The 14,254-nt window shown below is 55.5% G+C and overlaps 4 protein-coding genes across 4 annotated transcripts; all 4 read right to left on the bottom strand.

Annotated features, from left to right (window-relative positions):
- Nucleotides 1-2,657: 2,657 nt before the first annotated feature.
- BGZ61DRAFT_518428 (uncharacterized protein) lies at nucleotides 2,658-6,925 on the bottom strand. Its single transcript, XM_046252361.1, has one exon. The coding sequence runs from the start codon at nucleotides 6,893-6,895 to the stop codon at nucleotides 2,711-2,713; it is 4,185 nt and encodes a 1,394-aa protein (XP_046103728.1). The 5' UTR covers nucleotides 6,896-6,925; the 3' UTR covers nucleotides 2,658-2,710.
- Nucleotides 6,926-7,279: 354 nt separating this feature from the next.
- BGZ61DRAFT_533107 (uncharacterized protein) lies at nucleotides 7,280-8,429 on the bottom strand (the record flags this gene model as incomplete). The annotated part of the gene is made up of 4 exons (XM_046253960.1): nucleotides 7,280-7,608; nucleotides 7,709-7,932; nucleotides 7,984-8,150; nucleotides 8,223-8,429. 4 exons carry the CDS (start codon nucleotides 8,427-8,429, stop codon nucleotides 7,280-7,282), a joined length of 927 nt encoding a protein of 308 aa, XP_046103727.1.
- A 534-nt stretch (nucleotides 8,430-8,963) lies between these two features.
- On the bottom strand, nucleotides 8,964-12,901 carry BGZ61DRAFT_453075 (uncharacterized protein). The gene has a single exon (XM_046246030.1). It carries the CDS (start codon nucleotides 12,851-12,853, stop codon nucleotides 9,251-9,253), a length of 3,603 nt encoding a protein of 1,200 aa, XP_046103726.1. The 5' UTR covers nucleotides 12,854-12,901; the 3' UTR covers nucleotides 8,964-9,250.
- Nucleotides 12,902-13,429: 528 nt separating this feature from the next.
- On the bottom strand, nucleotides 13,430-13,916 carry BGZ61DRAFT_453074 (uncharacterized protein). Its single transcript, XM_046246029.1, has one exon. The coding sequence runs from the start codon at nucleotides 13,663-13,665 to the stop codon at nucleotides 13,438-13,440; it is 228 nt and encodes a 75-aa protein (XP_046103725.1). The 5' UTR covers nucleotides 13,666-13,916; the 3' UTR covers nucleotides 13,430-13,437.
- Nucleotides 13,917-14,254: the final 338 nt, after the last annotated feature.

Genomic DNA, 14,254 nt, shown 5'->3' with positions numbered 1-14,254 from the left:
GATCTCTTGGCTGGCGAATTCATCACCACTACAGTCGGGGAATCCACTTCCCAAGCTTAATCCGGTTGCCGGTCTGGACTTCTCAGCCAGCGCAATAGAAAATTGAGCCATCTTCATATTTCGGACAGCCAGCGTACCACTGGATCCTGACGATTCTGCCTTAGACACGAAGCAGAGAATCATAGACATGGTACTGCACGAGATTTCACATACGTGACTCAGAAACCTCGTTGCAAGGCGATACCAGGATAGCTTGTGGCTCAAAGAAGGATTTGCAACTCTCATGTTCTGTTGGCCACTGACAAGATCTTTCCGGGATGACATCCTGGAGACGCATATGTCGCTAACCCCCTCCAAACAGCCGTTAACCTAGATAGTAGCCATCCTGTGGTGCTCATTGTGCAATATGCCCTGCGCGCGAACCGGATGTTTGACGATGACTGCTATGAAAGGGTTGCTGCGTGCTAAAGATGATATTGGATGAAATGGGGGGAATCAAATTCCTCGAAGGACTGAAACTCTACCTCCGCCGTCACTAGTTCGGAAACGTAGAATCACAGGACCTTTGGTAGGTCTGGGAAGCTAGCACAGCCGATTCAATTGAGACATGAATTCACTCCTGGACAAAGGAGACTAGGTTTCCGGTTGTCAAGGCCACTGAACAGCTCGGGGAGCATGGCCGGATGCCACCTAATGCAAGAAAGATTCTTTACTAGTGGACCTGAGAAAATCAAGCCTGATGTTACAATCGTTCCCTTTCGAATCGCAATCCGCTCCGAATCAGGCATTGAGAACTGGGACATGAGCGGTCGGGAATTGATTGTTCCAGCTCCCGGAAACGGGTCGTTCAAGCTCAACATTAATCACAATGGGTTCTTAGGAACTCCTACTTCTTTAGGAACTCCTACTCCCCAGTGGGACTGAAACGTCTGATTGATGCAACTTGTGAAATCGGATCAGCTTCCGAGATTGCAATCGGTTGTCTTGCGACCCCAAAGCTCAAGTGCTAGAACGAATCGAAACCGCGCACTACTCGATTTCGTTCTTGGGATGCGACCGATGAACTCGAATGTCATTTAGGAAACAATTTATGGGAATCTCAGAGCAATTCGATCGGTTAGGAAGTTTACCGACGAAAAGTTGAAAGGAACTTCTTAACATCTGGAGAACATCATCAAACAGGTAGGATGAACGATATTTGGCTCTCGAATGCCTGGGACGAGCCAGTGACCCCGAACTTGTCAAATTAGGTCTCGGCTTGCTTTCACCAAGAATGTGAAAGACCAGGATGCAAGTCAATCCCAAACGAATGATAATCAAGTCAGCTAACTGTGACTAGCTGTACTACTTGCTATGGCTTGCTAGTTTGTCCTCCCATGGGGCTATCAAACTATGGGGATAGGCAAAGGAGAACTGGGCAGATTATGGCGGATTGCTGCGGGGTGTCTGTGCGCCTTTGCTTCCCTGTTTATCTATTCGCTGTAGTACCTACTCTGGTTGCGCGGAAGATGAAAGACTCCATCTTAGATGAGGATTCCGTACGGGATTATTGCGTTGTTGCTTCTGGGTAGGATTATGCTGAGGAAGAGGAGCCGGCATCACTTATGATCCCAAAGGACCGTGCTCGTCATCGTCACATCCTGAGGACGCCTAAGGAAAACTCCACCCCAACTTGCCGCGTTAGAAGGCCCCATGCTACTCTGCTCAAATACCGTTTCTACATGTATCTTGGTCCTTCTTCTAGAGGTCTCCGTTGCTAACGCCTGAATATCAACTAATGAGAGTGTGAACCACGATAAGGAAGAGATCGTGGTCTAGTAGGTTCAACAAAGCGAACGAGTTGGCGCCAATGAGGGTAAGTACATAATTTGCTCGCAGCGGGCTCCAAAACGAGAGACGTCTGCAATTCTTAGGTCTTTCCACGTGCAAATATCACCAACCTAATGACACAAGCCAGGTTAAGAGAACGCTTCGCCACTCGGTATTTTGTTGGTGGGCGAGGTCCTTAGTGCAGAACACACCCGTCCGTGGGGTAGGGGCTAAAGGGGGAAGAGAGATCGGAAAAGACAACACCAAAGCTGTCTCCTAGGAGCGGGAGATAGCTAGAGCAATTGATCAATAGCTTCTGGGTTCCCAAGAAAAGAAAGGAAGGAAAAATAATATCAAGAGCTGCTATAACAGCTGCAGTAGAAGGAGCGTGCTAAGACTAAAGATGCTGTGTTAATCAAAGAAGAGAAAAAGCGTGCCGTCTTATTTTTCAAGCAGACTCAACGCCTTAAGTAGGGACTGCCTAAGCTAGCACAGGCCTCCCGTACCGTATTAAACTCCAGGTCGACCGTTGGCCCCATCACAATACCACCCTAAACCATAGAGACACGCTCTTAAAGAGCTGCAAATCAGCCATAACATATGCCGTGGGTATGCCCGGGTGCACGCTTCCTCCCTAGTCTAACTAGTGCGCGCTTCACCAAGTCGGTGCCCTCGAGCCCGCTGCCCATGTACTCGTCCTACGGCTCTCACCGGTGGCCAAGCCCCGTTCAGCTCTTACTGAGATGTCACTGTGTTATCCACACACTGTAGATGCTTAATACTAGGAAAATTACGGCTAAGATGCTGATATTTTTATACAAGTTTCTTTCCTAGCAAATATATAATACCTCATATGAGCTACCTCTTTTATTACTTTCTCAATTAACTCCCTGACTCGACTTCACTTAGAGGCTTCCTTTGCCACGCTAGGACCTTTGAGACGCAGGTATCCCTCGACAGCAGTGTAGGGATTCGGCTCAAACCGGGGTGTCTGATCCACGGGGGCAACGCCGAAGCTCTCGACGCGCACCGACTCGGGAAAGGCTTCCTCGCCTACCTTGTGCGGTTGTAGCCACTCCCACTCCGCCAGGCTGTTGGTCGGAAGCTTGACTTTGGACGGCTCCGGCTTGGGCTTTGGATCCGTAGCCTTTACTTCTGCAGCCGCAACCTCCTCTCCGTCTGCAGCTGGAGGCTTTGCGTTGGGCATCACTAGGTCCGTCGTGATGATCAGCGGCCCCATGTGGAAAAAGGCCTTCATGTTGCGGAACGCCTTTTCCCACATCCACGGAGACAGCTTCAGCTCCCGCACCGGAAGGATGCTGCTGTACCCGTGGACGGCCGTGAAGGGGTCAATGAGAGCGCCAAAGCCGTGCAGTTTCCGGCAGTGCCGGATCTCATGATCCGCGGCTTTGCCTTCGGTGGGGTCGAGGTAGTAGGGCTCGAAGCTGGGAAAGTTTGCATTGCTGATTAGTCTTGAGGGATCATCAGCATTGGGGACTTGGCCCTCTTCCTTTTCTATATAGTACGTATATAGCGTCCCCAGATCGAGGCCGTCACCCACAACTGGGTCTCGCTTTGCGTTCCAGTATGCGACAAGCCCGTCGTAGGCCTTTTTCTCATCTCCCAGCTTCACCTGGAACTTGTACAGTTGATCCTCGGGCGTGTGGGATTCCTCAAAGTCTGGGTCTGGCGTGAGCCTCTTGCGCATGAAAGTGCCCCCAAGGGAGGCGTGGCTCGTGTATGCCTCGGTAGCGAGCTCGATGGACCAACCCATGTTGACCAGAGCAAGGGGCTGGCCGACAATGGCGCTCATGAATTCGGAAAATGCCCCTGGGGCCGGAAGCATGTGCCCCATGGCTTTGTTGATGATACGGATGAAGGCCTTGAGATAGTGCTCGTCCTTTAGAGTCTCAAGCAACCCTTCTAGTTGCTTCAGCGCGGGATCTGTCTTGGGATCGAGGCCTGTCCGATCTGGCATCCAGTTGGGAGAGGCCATGCTGCCCGTGGGCCCTCCGAACCTGACCTCTCTGTAAAACCTTCCGTCACTGGCAAAGAACTGCAAGCCAGAGTTGGCATAATTGATCATGACCCAGCCCCAAACAGGCTCGCCCGCCTGTCCAACCGGCTTCCAGTAGGGCGCATAATCCGAGCCTGCAGGCTGATGCAGCGTGACGAACTCAGCGTTGATGCGTGCGAGCTGGTTGATCTGCGGAGGAATCTGGGCAAACTCGCTCCTCACGAGCGAAGCATCGCCGCGCCCACCCTCAGGGGGCGGGCCTGAAGCGGGCAGCTGTAGCAGCTGCTGAGCTCGCAGATACTCGCTGGTGTATAGTTTGGGGATCTTCTTGTCGCCGTGGGCCTTGGGTGAGATGGCATGCACGGCCTGGCCAAACTTGTCCACAATGTTGAGCTTGGAGAAGCAGAACTGACCGTGTGTGACAGGCTTGAATGGGTTTTCTCCGTTGGCCGAGAACGAGACGGCCGTCCCGTACGGAGTCAGATCCGTCTCCAGGCCCATCAGTATCAAGTCGGCTCCGCTGAATTCTCCATGACTGGCCTTGTTGATGGCTTCGGGAATGACCTGGGGGAGGCTACCGCCGTCTCCGTCGCGGTTCGGCTGCCGGTATGTCGGCTTCACGTGTGTTCCTCCTTGTCTGGTGATGAGGTGGTTGGTAAAGCCAGCCAGAGGGGCCGATATGAGGCTCAACTTGTCGATGTTGGCCAGCACGAGTTTGCGATCGGATGCCATGTCTTTGGGCATGGGAGCCGGCGTGTCGGCAAAGAGCTGCTCAATCTTGTCTTGGAGCGACTTCGTTGGCTGCGGCAACATCAAGACTCTACCAGAAAGCTTCCTCGTGTCCTTGACGCCTCCCTCGCCGAGAGACTGGGTCTTGATATGGTATCGGAGCTTAGGATCCACGGCTGGAGTGGCAGTCAAGTCGCCATTATCCAACTCCCAGAAGTCAAAGGGGATGTGCACAAATTCCACCTCCCATTCGAGGTAGAGAGGAGACCACGGCTGCGTGCTGTGCCACCTGTCACGCCAGCGAACCACATCCGCCACCTTTGGCTTCTCATCTTCGAAAGGAACAGTTCTCAGGTCTATGTCATGATAGAGAGGGCGTAGTGCGGGCTTCTCGAACTTGCGCTCCCGGTCCTGGTCGGACTTTAGGGCCAGGAATTCAGACAGGAGGAGCCGCACGTCGGTTTTCCAGGCGTCGTCGAGCCTCTCGACGATATCTCCAAGATCTTGAGGCAGAGTGGGAGTAACAAGCTCGTTGTCCTTGATGGCCCCCAGAATCTGATGGCGCAGCCTGACCTTGAGCGGGTCGAGAAAGTCGACTGGCCAACCTGACTCGACCCCGGCAACGAGGACTGTAGGGTCTCCGGCTTGGTGGAATGGCTGACAAGTGCCACTCTGCACCTTGACACCACTCAGATTCAACTCGTCCTCTATGGCCTTGATCTTGCGGTGGAGATCCCCAATGTGCTTCGTGATGCCCTCCCTGGACGTCTTGTACTTGCTGCTATTGAAGGCGGCGTTGTTGTCTGTCAGTACCTTCCACCAGAGAGAAAACAGATCCCACTGGCGTTTCCTCAGCGACCGCGACAGGGTATCCATCTGACGCTGCTTTTCATTCAGGACCGACAGCGCCGTCAACTCGTCTGCGGTCGGTTTGTACGTGTCCCCAGGGCTGGTGGTCCCCGCGGAATCATCTTTGGGGTCCGAGAGGAAATATCTCTTTCCTCCCTCCTCGCGCTGGAAGTTGAGGTTACTGAGGACGTCGGCAGCCCGACGTTGCGGCTCGACGCCCTCATCACGATCCAGCAGGAGGGTCTGCAGCTTGAGCAGAACCATCTCAAGGTCGCGAACGTCACCGACGGAAGACTTGCTGTGTCCAGAGACGTAGGCCATGATGGCGTCCATGGGCGTCGTCCCCACGGCGATGGGAGAATTCCTCATGAGGTGCGCGCACGCCTTGTCTGCGGGCACGTTGGAGGGCTTTCCCCGAGCGTTCCATTCGACGTCGTACATGGCACCATGGCAGAGGGTTCTCCCGGGCTCCTTATCCTTGCTCCAGTCTTCTGTAGAGGCATGGCCGTCGGCCTCGAGCACCATGTTTAGCAAGCGGAGCTTAGACGGGCGAGTTGAACCATCTTGGTCCCCTTGGTTTGCTGGAGGGACAAAGAGGTCTCGATTAATGTCTGGCTGCCACCCGATGGCATAGTAGGAAGCTTTGGCTGCCGTCAGACACTGCTCCTTGTTCTCGGCATCCTGGTACTCGAACCGGTCCAGCATGCTAAAGACGTTTCCGTTGTGCGGCTGGTAGTCGGCGAAGAGCTGGTTGGAGCTGTTGAACAAGTTGACACGGACTCGGTTCGTTTTTGCATTCTCAGACCACGTCTCAGCCGGGAAGCGTTGGCCGATAAAGACCTCTGCCTGTGCCTCTATGTCGACCTCGACACTACCGTCGACTCTAGACTCTGGCGCTATGTACGGTGACACGTCCGTCTGCACGTCTACATCTTGGTCTAGGTCGTCGATGGACCTGCAGACGTCACTCTCGACGACCCACGCACGGAACTCGGGCACGAGGCCTCTTGCGCTCTCGGGGAAGATGGATTTATCGTCTGCGATGTGGCGAACGACAAGCCAGCGCGAGGGAACGTCATAGTAGCTGGGCACAGTCGGATCGTGGGAATGACTTGTCTTGGGCTTGCCATAGTCTTTATCACCTGGGACAGCAGTACCTTCCGGCAGGCCTGCTGGGGCCTTTTCCTGCGTCTGGGTGGCCGCTACTCGGTACGGCCGTGGGATTGTCCAGTGGACGTAGACGCCCTGGCGCTTCAGGCGAGGCAGGTTGGTGCCGAGGTCGGTGAAGCGCATGTTTGTAGACGCTGGCGAGGCCGCGTGGAGGTCGACATGGCGTAGCACGTCGTTGGAGAGGAAGTGGTTGTCGTACTGCAGCAGCGCATAATTTGGCTGAGCTAGCGGTGCAATCTTGGCCTCGTTGTCGGCGCCGCTGCAAACGTCCTCGTTGAAGACGAAGCATTCCAACTTGACGGGGAGTAGCAGGGAACTCATGGTAACTGGTGTAGTGGGAAGCCTGGGACGGGGAGGGATAGTGTGAGAAAGAAGGGAGAGAGAGAGAGAGGTGCGAGGAAAAGAATGGTCGTGGGGGAGCCGACTTATATACCCATTTGCCGTGGCCGTGGACAGAAAGGTAACCAAACATGTCACTCATAGTACGCTCACCGTGTCACGTTCTAGTTTGTTCTGGGTCTATCTTACTTGATAGGTACCTAGGGATGAGCGGTATATAATCATAGCCTTAGACAAATTATGGCGGGCTTTCCTGGATAGTAGTAGCTACTCCATCCTCGATTGTTGCTCACTACGACGGCATGTTTGCTTATCCCCCATCACGGCTCTATCCTGTTACAAAAGTTCTCCTTCTCCAATTGCCTCTCAAGGCTTGTCAGAGGCAGGGGCTTTAAGGATGGCTTCCCACTCATCCACGTGGATCTGCGTCTCGGTGCTGTCCTCGGCCGAAAACACCACGGCGATCTTCTTTAAGGAGTCCTTGGAAGCAGCACTCAGCGTCTCTTGCGTGGGGACGCCAGCCCCTTCCAGTATCACATCGGACCAGGTAGCGCCTGCGTCGAGCGAACTGGCGCGGGCTAGAAAACCGTCCGTGTTGCGAACGTAGTACACCACCACGGCCTCCTTTTCGCCTTCAATAAACGAGACGGCCGCCAGAGGCGTGCCGGGCTTGGCGTCTTTCGTGACGGTATGGCCTAGCAAGGTGAAAAGTATTATTAGCCTCCTCGTTTACTACTCTGGCATTGCCTGTATTGTCTGTCCGTCTGTCTGTCTCGCTGGTGGAATAACACGTACTCTCAGTGCTCGCCCCGTTCAGGGCGACGATTTCCTTGTTTTCTAATTGGACAAACACCCATCGTTTAGCCGTCTTGAGCGAGTAGGTGGCAGCGATGCTGCTAAGGCCGGCTGGCGATTTCATGATTGTGAGTCCTTTGTTCAAGGGCTTTGTGCTGGAATTGTCGAGAGAACGTTCGTTGAGGACAGGAGGGTCAGAGCTGTTGTTGGGTTCTTGTTGAGCACTGCGTCGATGATTCCGGGGAGGGGGGGGGGGATGTGGTGTATCAACCTACGTGAAGAAGTACAGGTAAGCCTTGACCTTGCCGTCGCTCGAACCCGTCAGGCGGTTATAGTTGGTCTTGATGCTCAGAGACTGGACGACAGGGCTGAGGAGGGAGATGTAGTTGACCTCCTTGCCTGCCGTGGCATCTTTGACAGTCGTGATACCATAGACTCGGATCTATTGTTCGTTGATTAGCACTGTTAGAACTGTAGGCTCAACAGCAATGGGCTCAAGTGGCAAGAAACTCACCCAGTCACGCCATTGCAAGGCCGTGAGCCCTCCACCGACCAAGACGTTGCCCTTGGTGCTCTCCTCCTTCTCAGCCCACACGGGGCCCCAGCCTTCTTCGCCGTCTGTCCACTGCCGCAGGCCAAGGTTGCCCTTGGAGCTGTTGTAGTAGACCAACATGCGGTCCGCCTTGGCCAGAGGGTTCCAGATGAGGGCGTTGGAGGTCATTGTGTTGATGCGTGGTGGTTTACTGTTGGGAGAAGAAAGACTCGATGAAACAGTGGCTGTTGTCGATTTTTTTTGGCTGTTTCTTGGGGCTTTTATCGTCGACCGTTTCGATACGTCTTTGCCATTGTCACGTTTCCGGTACGTACAGAGACTAAACCTCTTGGAATGAGCGTGACACGGCTGACGTGAAAGTGTCGAGCTGAGCGTCTGTAATTGTCGCGATGCCTCTGTCTCCAAGCGATGATTGGATCACCCGAGGGAATCCCACAAGCAATGCAACACACCTATCTAGAGGCGTAGCAAACGACTTGGTAGTTTAGGTCAAGCGACCTGCCTAGACTGATGTGGGGTGGGTTTTTACGACTCGATGGTCTTATGCACAGCTTCAATAGCGCGTTATGCACAACTTCAATAGTTCGATTCGTCTCATACTCGCTGAAGGCGCAAAGGAAACCAAACTACGGAGTATCCCTAGCTGTGACGCGAAGTGACGCGTCAGTTAGCTAGCTATGGAATAGATGATCGTCTAACTTACTCCGTACATCACACGTCGATGGGGATGAATGTTTCGGGGAAAACGCCCCACCATCCGGTCTACTTGACTTGGCTAGACCCTATTGAACTTAGATTGGACAGTAGCCAGGTCAACTATTGATTATCACGGCATACTCGACGCCGCTAGTTTCGACTATGACCGGGAGCTAATCTATTCTAGGGCTATGAGAAAACCGGCGGATATGTGCCGATGCAGGATCCTGGTGCCGCCGGGAACTAGTACACTGGGAACTAGTAGATGAACTATTCCTCATCAAGTGCAATACCTACTGCGGCCGAAGCTGAGGCCCTGACGGCAGGAGGTCTATCTCGAAGAAATGGGATCTCGGCCCCGGCGAGTGGAGCGGGTGGTACCATTCCTCCGTGTAATGCACCGTCACCGTCCGATCATAGTCGTGAACGTCGACCAGCGGCAGCACGAAGCCGCACTCTCGGACCCGGTCGATGAAGACACCGTCTTTGCGGGCCTTTCTGCTACGTGGCCGAATCTCGAGGAATAGGGTGTCCACCGTCGTATCGGAGAGCACGTTGAACCGCAGATTGCTCAGCATCGACGGCCCGGGCCCCGTGTAGTTGTCCAACAGGTTGGCGGTCGAGGGCGAGTCTCGCTTCTCGCCGCGGGGTACGGCGAGCTTGATGCTCTTGAGCCAATAGTCCTTGAAGAGAAGATCGTCATCTGACCGCCGTATCGTGAAGATGAGGTCCAGGGGTCCCCTGCCCGTCAGAAGCGGGCTATTCGGAGCCTCGATGGCATGCACTCTGTAGGCGAATTTGACCCCGGTAGCTCCCTCGTTTCCCGGTATGGTCACCGCTTGCGCCATCTCCACAAGGGAGGGGGCCAGGGAAGACATGTGTAGCAGCGGGGGTGCGTAGTGAAAGTGAGGGGACGGGCCAGACCCGAGGCTCGTCGCCGCAATGAGAGGGAATGCTGGGGCTGCTGGGGCTACTGGATGCTGTAGCATGACCAAACTAGAGGTGACTCCCTGGGCTGCCTCCTGCGAGTCGCTGCTACGCATAGGGTCCAGTAGCTGGAACGCCTTTACTCGAGGTGGACGGCTCGGGTCTGGCTCAAGGGACTTGAGACTGGACGTCTTGCCGATGCAGAAGCGATAGATGGGCTCGCCCAGCTGGAACGCCGCCACGGCCGACGTCATGATGCCGTCGGTGAAGTCGTCCGGCATCTTGTTGCGGAGAACGTCCAGGACGTCCTGGGCCCAGGCGTCGACGAGGAGGAATCGGGCATCGCCTTGGTCCCCCCAAAGGAAGATGGGCGGCCCAGCCTCGCCCGAAGATCCAGATGCTTCATGGCGGCGCTCCGTTGTCCTCTCGGGCAGCGTCCTCTCGGGCAGCTTGCCCGGAAAGTCGTACTCGTCCCTCGTGACCGTGTAGGTGCGCCTATACTTCGTCTTGAGCGAGTCGGGCGTGAGCGTATTGCACAGCGCAAATGTCTGCTGATGCGGCGGCTGCGTGATGGCCAGGACGGGCATCTCGTCGTCCTTGCCGGGGACCCTGTCGAAGAGACACAGGAGCAGCCCGTCGCCAATCATCTCTTGTCTGAGGATCGCCACTCTTCCTGCCTCTGGGGCGTTTTCCGGAATGGGCGCCTCGATCTTGAGGTCGGGGAAGCGGGAGACCAAGACGGATCTCAGAAGCATCCCGTACGTCGGTATCTGGGGCCTGAATCCCGTGGCCGGGTCTGTCGTCTGGAGATACGTGTTGATGGCCCCTTTGATCCTCCGGCGGATGTAGCTGTCCTTTTTATCCATGTGGCTCCCGAGGCTGAGGGCGCCGTCGATGAGAGCATCGAGCCAGTTGGCATCAATGTGGAAGAACCGGATGCTCTCCTGGGGCAGGAAGCTCGGGTCGGCGAGGAGGTAGGGCGGCGGCACACCAAAGAGATGCATGCGGTCCATGATCCAGCCGAGTATAATTTTCCACTCGGTCGAGACGCACGCGTTGAGCTCGTTGTAGAAGCGCTGCCCATCTGGACCGTCCGAGTATTCCTTGCCGTCGTCGTTTTTGGCCCCGGCAAGCCGTCGAATATACCTCTTGGCTCGTTCCTCGCTCTTCTCGAGGATCGCGGCATCGTCGACTGCCAGCGCAATGACTTGTTTCTTCAACGGGCGTCGAGCAGCCGGCATGCCTCGGGGCTGCGCGTCTTTACCCTGACGGTCTTCCGTCGAGAGTCTCTGGATCTTGCTCAGGGTCATCATGGACGTCTTGAGAGACTGCAAAACCTCGGTTCTGCTCTTGAAGGCATTCTCCTCGTTAAGCTTGTCCCGCTTGGCACCGTCTAGACACATGCCGTATAAGCCGTTCCACAGCCGCGTCAGAGCCGTCGTGAAGGCGGCGTCGGCAAGGGCCAGCGACTTTCCCAACTGCCACGCGGCTGAGTACGTGATGTCCATCATGCCCGTATCGCGGTCCAGGATCTGTAGATCGCTTCCGCACTGCGACATGGCCGTCCATGTTGGCTCGGCTGGCATCACGGGCACGAGGGCAGCTCTGAAGTAGCAGCTCGTCTCCTCGCCCGTCCTCGTCCAATGACGCTGCATCGTGTATCCCTCCCTGACTCTCTTGGCAAGCTTCGCGACGAGCTTCGCGTCCTTTGACGCCTCCATCTTGGCAAGCAGGGCGTCTGGCGCTCTCAGGAGGCCGATGTCCTTGTCGAGGTTCGTAAACTCTGCCTTGAGACTGGTGCCGCCGGTTGGTAACGCCGTGTATGTCCAACTATACAGCGAAGACACGGCAACGCGCTGCGCTGTAGGCGGCAGCGGGAAGGCCATGTCCTTCCACCCTTCCAACGAGACAAGATGTACTACGGCGGGCACCTTTTGGTCCGCTTCGAGCGGCCCTGCCCTGTGCGACATGATGACGCTGAAAAGGCCTTCCTTGTACTGAGCCGAGGCCGTCATGCCGGCGGTCTTGACGTGGCGGACGTGGGCAAAGTACTTGAACCGCGAGATGTCGGCAGCTGCTTGCCCTTCCTTTGGAGACGGCCGGACAAGCTGCTTCCCGTCTTCGATAGGCTCTTTCTTTTGTTCGTAGGTGGTGATGAGCTGTTGGAACAGCTTTGGCTTCAGAAACACAGCTGCCGTCTTGCTGGCTGCGTCATCCGGCTGGGGGATGGGCGAGATGATGGAGCCCTGCCCGTTCAAGGCCGCGATGTCGGGTCCCGAGAGGTTCAGAGCAAATTCGGGACTCTGCTTGATCGTCGCAGGCTTCCCGTCGGCGTCCTTAGCCAGGCTCGTCACGGCAAAGGGCGAGTTACTCCCCCCCAGCACCTCGTCCGAGAGCTGCAACTCGTCCTGGCTGAAGACGAGCAGGGCGAGCCAGGGCATGCGCTCTCGTCGAGCCGCGTCGCCTTCCTCGATGCGCCTCTCCCAAGGCAAATGAGGATCCTTGAAGACGACGTGAGGCAGCGTCTCTGCGGGAGCGAGACCGCCCGGCGCGGGGTTGACCGACAGGACGCAGCCTTCTGGGAGTGAGAATTGCGGTGCCTGGACGAGAAACGACTTTGTCGTCTCCTTAGGACCCAGTTGGCCCTGCTTATCGGTCGCGCCGCTGGCATAGATGGTCTGCGTCGCCGTGATGCTTTGCTTCCCACCGTCGAGGCGCGGAGGGAAGTATGAATAGAGCTTCTGGTAGCCATCGTGGAGTGGTTTCAGCCCAGCCTCTTCTTCTTCGTCTTTCTCGTCTCCCTCGTTTTCCGTGGCGGCGGCGGTGAGCCCAGCTTGGCTAGCTATCTTCAGCGACGCCGAGACTGCAGCGGCTGCTGCAGCCCTCGACTTTGCGACTTGGTGAGCGTGTTGAAGCGTCAGGAAGCGAAGGCCTCCTGGGAGCGTGTCTTCAGTCTGTAGAGAGGCCATGATTCGGTGAGTGCCTGATCTTACTGACTGCCTCTTGCCTGGTTTCGGGGGCGGTCATCAAGAGGAGCCGGACCTCGTCACGCAGAACAACAGGCATCTGAAAGACGCACACCCAGGCTTGGTTGGCCATCCCCAAAGCGTGTTGAGACGCATCAAATAGTGTGGTGTTTGTCTCCACATGCCCAAACCGGTCGATGCGGGTTCATCACGTACGGATTCGTACCATCACATGTATATGCATCCGGGCTAAATATGTAGAGGGGTTACATCCACAGGGGTCCCGGTTCAGCTCGCCACTAGCATCATGTATATACAGGGGCTTCATATGCACAGGGCTCATATGCAGTGGCCCTGGTTCAGCCAGCCACAACTTGGTACTCCCCGGACTATTTTCTCCTGTCTCCATAGTCTTCCCCGTCCTGGTTTCTACCGTCAAGTCACTCGGATAGGATACCCGAGTCCAATAGCGTCCAAAGACCCGTAGGCTATACCATTGTGTAGGCAGTCAGTCGGGTAGTAGCATGATTCCACCAACCTGCTAAACTGTCTGTCTCCTCTGGCTCTTGTTGCAACAGTGCAATACGTTACACGGTGAGCGTCAACGAGTAGTAAGCATCAATGGCTACCCAAACCACGACGATTGTCGAATCCTTCCACATCAATGTTGGACTTGGTGATAGTGCCATCCATGTCCTGTGCCAGGCGGTCGGAAACCCTATAACCGAGCGAATAGCCACGTCGGCCGTACTGATAGACGGCGGGCTGGCACGAGACGCAGCGGCGCGGAATATTGCCAAGACAATCGAGGACATTGAGAAAACCTACAGCAACCTTGGCCCTACAAATCCGCTCCAGTTCCGCTCTATCGTCATAACGCACTGGGATGCGGATCACTGGAGGGGCATCAACCGGCTGCTCCAGCGGGAACTGGACGAAGGCGGGAAGTTTAAGGATGGCCGCTATCCCCGCTTCTACTATGATGGAGTTGGTACAAAGGGGTTTAAAACAACCGTGTACGCGCCCACCACGTGGGCTGGACCAAAGACGCAGAAGTCAGGCGAGGGTATTACCATCACGGGCAATAATAAGGAATGTTTCTTCTCCTTCAACGGCGTGAAGTTGGCAAATGCAATGGTGGGCTCCAGAATCATCGGATACGACTTCTTCACCAACGAAAAGCCGTCTGAATGGGTGTATTCTGATATCCGCAAATTCAAAGACCTGATAGGCGATAAACCAAAGCGCGAAGTGGGTATGTACTGTGTGGCCAGCGACCTCAACGTCATCGGCCTCGTGAAGCGGGAGCGAAGGACGGGCTTGGTACTCACAGATACCCTGTTCAACCAGCTGCCCACAAAGACGAACCAGCAGTCCATCGCCGCCATCATTCTCTGGAAAAAC

Source organism: Ilyonectria robusta (assembly GCF_021365365.1).
Source record: "Ilyonectria robusta strain PMI_751 chromosome Unknown BGZ61scaffold_11, whole genome shotgun sequence".
Taxonomy (NCBI): Eukaryota; Fungi; Ascomycota; class Sordariomycetes; order Hypocreales; family Nectriaceae; genus Ilyonectria; species Ilyonectria robusta.
The sequence above is the reverse complement of the archived record's forward strand: the minus strand, read 5'-3'. Positions and strand labels throughout refer to the sequence as shown.